This window comes from Humulus lupulus, chromosome 3, assembly GCF_963169125.1.
Source record: "Humulus lupulus chromosome 3, drHumLupu1.1, whole genome shotgun sequence".
Taxonomy (NCBI): domain Eukaryota; kingdom Viridiplantae; phylum Streptophyta; class Magnoliopsida; order Rosales; family Cannabaceae; genus Humulus; species Humulus lupulus.
Genome location: NC_084795.1, coordinates 115,625,190 through 115,631,683, shown reverse-complemented (window position 1 = coordinate 115,631,683; position 6,494 = coordinate 115,625,190). Strand labels below are relative to the sequence as shown.

Genomic DNA, 6,494 nt, shown 5'->3' with positions numbered 1-6,494 from the left:
TATAAAATACTTAAGCAATGTTCTACAACAAATTTCTTTATTGCAATATCAACTTTCATCTTTAGCTCGACACGAAAGGATTCAAAAATTAAAACTCAAGAGATATGCCTTAAATGTCCAGTATCATACAATAAATGATGACTTACCTATCATTCAAAAAACTATATGCAAACACGCAAGGTTGAAGCGAAAAATTCAAATTATCCAAAATAAATACAAACATGATTAAATAAGAGAATCATCTTGACCCTTCAAGTTGTGAAATTTTTCATAAAATTTATGAAGTTGGACAACATTAGAAGTGACACTGGATTGCTTCAATCAAACTGTAAGTTATTCTCCATAATAATTTTTTTTATTCCTACTTACAATTTATCTTTAAATGTATATTAATACATGTTTGTAATATGTTTTAGGTGGGAATCTCCTCCAATCACATGGTACAACTACAACTGAAAATAATAAACCATTACATAATGATCAAAACAATAAAAAAAATAAAGGAAAACACATACTTCATTCAGGTACATTAATATTTACTTTTGTTGAGTTTTGTTAATTATTGTTAATGCTTCTAAGATTAGAAATTATTAACCTATTCTTTGTTTTTGGAATTATAAAATTATGCAGTTCAACTTGGACCAGTAAAAAGAGTGTGCTTCTCTTTCAATGAAAACATACACGAGTCCACATACTTCTCACTAGATGGTGCAAGCTCAAATAATGGTACCTCTTTACATAAAACTACATGTAGAATTAATGATAATATTAGTATATTTATGTAACATATGTTTTATTGGTAATATAGTTATAATTCGGTCCAATGATGAGGATGCAAACAAAGAAATTGAAAAGCTCAAACAACAAGTTACCGTTCATGGACTTAATCATGTCCAGTTCGAGGATAAAAGTGGTATTATAATATTTTTCTTACCATATTCAGTTGGACGAAATTACATCCTTTATTTGTTAATATATTATTATTTGTTCAATTGACATCTCATTATACAACACCTTGGAATTTTGGAATCCCTTCATACACATGTCAATATTGTGGTGCCATTTTATGGTATGAGGAACGGACAAAGAAAGCACAAAAGGTCTCACATCCCAAATTCACATTTTGTTGTCTGGAAGGACGTGTGCAGATACCATTATTGAAAGAAGCACCCCCTTTACTTAAATTTCTCTTAGGACCAGAATCTGGACAAAAAGGGTTTAAATTTCGAAAAAATATAAGAGCTTATAACTCCATGTTTGCATTCACATCAATGGATGGACGAATTGATACGTCTATCAATCAATCAGCAAGTCCTTATATTTTTCGGATGAGTGGTCAGAATTATCATCACATTGGTTCTTTGTTGCCAGAAGTTGGGAAAAAACCACAGTTTGCTCAACTATATATATACGATACTGAAAATGAGTTAGGAAACCGAATGGATACACTACTAAGACACGAGAGGAAGATAGATATTGAACACGAAATCGTTCATGAATTATCTCAAATGTTGGATCAGCATAATAATTTGGTCAAATCCTTTAGAATGGCAAGGGATAGATTCAAAGCACAACCAGAATCTACGTTTTGTTTACGACTCCTAAGTAGCAGGACAACAAATGGTCGTCAATACAATATGCCAACATCATCTGAAGTAGCAGGCTTAATAGTTGATGATTTCAGTGAAGCGAACTTCGAACGTGACGTTATTGTAGAGCACCGAACTAAGGGAATTAAGAGAACCACAGATCTGCATCCAAGTTTCATGTCTATGACGTACACATTAATACACCCTTATGGTGAAGATGGTTATAGACTTGGCATACCTTTGAGAGACGTAATTGAAAGCTCTTTTAAAAGGCAAAAGTTGACAATGAGGCAACATTATTGCTTTAGGTTGCAACAAAGATTAAATGAGGGTCATACTCTTCTTTGATTTGGTAGATTACTGCAACAATATATAGTTGATTCTTACATGGCAATTGAAGAAGAAAGATTTCGTTGGATACGAAATAACAAAAAAAAACTCAGATCAAACCTTTTTTCTGGTTTAATGGACGCTATTCATCGTGGTGATTCAGATTGCTCAAAAGTGGGAAAATCAATTATTTTGTCTTTGTCACACACCGAGGGACCACGATATAGAGTACAAAATTATCAAGATGCTATGGCAATTTGTAAATGGGCAAGATATCCTGATTTTATTTCTTACTTTCACTTGCAACCCAAAGTGGCCAGAAATAAATGACATGATCCATTTAATAGGCCAAAAAGACGATAACAATCGGGTCGATATCATATGCAGAGTATTTGAGATAAAGTTATTCCAACTAATGCACGATCTGAAAAAAGAACAACTGTTTGGAAAGATAATCGCATGTAAATTTATTTCATATTTGTATCCACAACGAACTAAACTCAATTGTTTATGAAAAATATTTTTACCAACAATAATTTCACAATTCCCACCAAATTTTCTAAATTTTAAGTTTTTATCTATGTTGTTGTAGGTATATACACAATTGAGTTCCAAAAAAAAGGACTACCTCATGCACACATACTACTTTTCTTGCATTCGACATTGAAAAATCCTTCAGCAGACCATATTGATAATATAATAAGCGTGGAAATCCCAGACTTAAATGTTGATCCTGATGGTTATAATGCCATCAATAAATTTATGATTCATGGACCTTGTGGAAAACTTAATTCAAACTCTCCATGTATGATGCAAGATAGGTGCACAAAACATTTTCCAAAAAAATTCAATGATCAAACGACCATCGACACAGATGGCTTTCCAGTCTACAAAAGGAGAAATACAGGTATTCATGTCGAAAAGAAAGGTGTCCTTTTAGATAATCGATATGTAGTCCCTTATCATAGGAATTTGATTGTCAAATTTGATGCACATATTAATGTCGAGGTTTGCAATTACTCTAGATCAATCAAATACCTTTTCAAATATGTTCATAAAGGGTCTGACAGAACTACTGCAACAATGGAATCTATTGAAACTACCAAAGAAATAGATGAGATAAAAACATATTTGGATTATAGATATATCTCGGCAGCTGAAGCTTGCTGGAGAATATTCCAATTTGACATACATTACAGATAGCCAACAGTTGAAAGATTACCATTCCATTTACCTGGAGAGCACACAGTAATATTCGAAGAAAACAAATGTGTTGAAAATGTTGTTTGCATACCTGGAATAGAAAAAACAAAGTTCACTCAATGGTTGGAGGCAAACAAGAATTATGATGATGCACGAGAGCTAACTTATTCGGATTTCCCTATAAGTTGGGTTTGGAATTCAAAGGAGAAAACATGGACTAGGAGAAAAAATAGATTGGCAATTGGAAGAATTTACTTCGCGCATCCTTCGACTGGAGAACGCTTCTATTTGAGAATGTTGTTAAATTTTGTCAAAGGGAGCACTTCTTATGAAAGTATTAGAACAATAAATGGGGTGACATATCCTAATTTTAAAGGCACATGCTATGCTTTGGGATTGTTAGACGATGATAAAGAGTGGATAGATTGCTTGACTGAAGCTGCAATATGGGCAACTGGAAAATAATTAAGACATCTTTTCGTCACGGTACTCATTCACTGTTAGGTTTCTGATGCATCACAACTTTAGAAATCTAATTATATTGCATTGTCAGCAGACATAACTTCATTGCAAAGGAAGAGATTTAGAATGAATGATCTTAAGTTAACTGAACAACAAGTTGAAGCATACACATTGTTCGAGATTGAAAGTATCATGCTGAAGATGGGAAAAAGTTTGAAAGATATAGATGGAATGCCCCTGCCTAATCCATCTTTGATAAGAGACTCGGGTAATAGATTAGTTAATGAAAAGCTTGATTATGACCGAGATCAATTAAAGATATTGCATGAGAAATCATTTGCTGCTCTAAATCCTTGCCAAAAATCAGCTTATAATGCAACAGTACATTCAGTAGAGAATGAACAAGGCAATTTATTTTTTAGCAATGGACATGGTGGTACTGGTAAAACATTTTTATGGAATACAATTACTGCAAAGCTCAGATCACAATAAAAAATAGTCTTGCTTGTAGCAACTTCAGGCATAGCTGCTTTGTTATTGCCTAATGGTAGGACAGCTCATTCATGATTTCGTATTCCCTTAAATGTTACAGCAGAGTCGATTTGTGAAATTCGACAAGGCACCCTACTAGCTGGACTTCTTGTGAAAACTTCTTTGATCATTTGGGATGAAGCACCTATGGAAAATAAGTACTGCTTTGAAGCTTTGGATAAGACCTTAAGAGATATTCTAAGAACAAGGTTTGAAAATAGCTCTAACAAACCTTTTGGAGGACTTACAATAGTATGTGGTGGTGATTTCCGACTAATATTACCAGTTATCCCAAAAGGTACAAGAGCTGATATTGTTGATGCTTCTCTTAACTCATCATACATGTGGCCATTTTTCAAAATATATGAGCTCAACCAAAATATGAGGCTCTATAATGGAAGCTTGATTGGTTTTGAGGCTGCTAAAATAGCTTCTTTTAATAAATGGATGTTGCAGATTGGAGATGGTTCATTATATGATGACATTGATAGACAATTAATTAAGCTTCCTTCTGATATCGCCATAAATCCATCTTAAGATCCAATGAAATCCATAGTTAAACTTATCTACCCATCACTTTTACACAAGTACAACGATCCTGCATATTTGACAGAAAGAGCAATACTAACACCAAAAAATGAAATGGTCTATGAACTCAATGAGATGATTATGAATATTATACCAGGTGAAGGGAGGGCATATTTTAGCTAAGACGGTATATTCAAAGCAAGTGTAAAGACAAATGATGAAGATCTTTTGTATCCAGCTGAATTTTTGCATGGTTTGAAATTTAATGACATTCCTAATCATGAGATGCGACTTAAGGAAGGTGCTCCTGTAATGCTCCTTAGAAATCTAAATCAAACAGAAGGTCTATGCAATGACACAAGATTGATTATCATGCATCTTGGTAAATGGTCCATTAGAGGCGACATCATTTCAGGAACAAATGTTGGTGAAAATGTCACAATTCCAAGAATTATCATGTCTCCGAATGAATCAAGATGGCCATTCAAGCTTAATAGACGACAACTTCCCTTGGCACCATGTTTTGCCATGACAATCAACAAAAGTCAAGGACAATCTCTTAAACATGTTGGCTTGTACCAACCTAAGCAAGTATTCACCCACGGTCAATTATATGTTGTTGTGTCCCGAGTTACCACAAGAGAAGGATAGATCATACTAAATGCTGATGATGAGGTGGGAGACCCAACCTTAATAAAAAATATTGTTTACAAAGAAGTATTTCAAAATACCCACTCATAAAAAATCTATTTATTCTAGAAAATGATATAGTCTCCTTATTTAAGTCCTTCAAATTCTTACCTTATAAGGTATAAATTTTACTGGTGTATAATTTAATAAAAATAAATTCTCCATTCTTGCTGTTGTACATAGTTCAATTCTATCTTTAGCAATATATATATATATATATATATTTTGAAGCTACATGTGTTTATATTATTGTAAATTACAATATCAACTTTATTACACAAACATAGTAGTAAAAAAAATATGAATATTAACTAATTTCAATATTATTCCTTACCTTATTTGTTTCACAACTCATCTAATCAAAATAATACTACATATAATTTTTTTTTCCCAAATTATGAATTACATTAAGTCTTTTATTTATTTACTAAATATAGTATTCATTGTTAGTCTAAAATAAATCAACAAATATATATATATATATATATGGAAGACTTCTCAATGGTTACTACCCATAGATAGGTACTAACAATTATGATGATGTGGCAATATAGTGACTTAGTATAGCAAGTCACCAACATGTAAATATTTTTTTTTCTACATTAATTTTGAATTTAGTTTTTTTTTTGTCATAATTAATGTTGTTTCCAACTAATAAGAGATAATAATTATATTTAGAAATTGACATATATTTGAAAAATGAAAATTTTATAATATTATATTTTCATAATAAATATACGTTTTTCATCAGGTAATCCTTCCAAAAATTTGAAAAAATAAAAATTTATTTTTAGAAATATTAATTAACAACTGTAAATATGGACTATTGATCTTAATCTAATGGTTAATATTAAAGTAACCATCCATGGGTAGTAACCATTAAGAGTGCACCCATATATATATATAAATGATTCTCAAACATTAAAAGGTCATAAATCATACTATGTTACTCATTTAGTGAAAATGTTAACAACTTCTTATAAATTCTACACAAAAAAATATAAAAAACTTAAAAATTTTACAAAAAAAAAACCTAAAATCTTATTTTCCAAAAAATAATTGTAATAATATTGCCTTGTTTTAACTAAAAAAAAGCTTGCTATCAAGAAATTAGAAAATTTGGAAGTCCCCCACCTCCTCCTTTTTTCTCACGTATGGTAT

General features: G+C 31.6%; 1 protein-coding gene across 1 annotated transcript; it reads left to right on the top strand.

Moving 5' to 3' along the window:
* Window positions 1-1,976: 1,976 nt before the first annotated feature.
* On the top strand, window positions 1,977-3,587 carry LOC133824953 (uncharacterized). The gene is made up of 3 exons (XM_062257966.1): window positions 1,977-2,178; window positions 2,512-2,927; window positions 3,123-3,587. Exons 1-3 carry the CDS (start codon window positions 1,977-1,979, stop codon window positions 3,585-3,587), a joined length of 1,083 nt encoding a protein of 360 aa, XP_062113950.1.
* The last annotated feature ends 2,907 nt before the right edge of the window (window positions 3,588-6,494 follow it).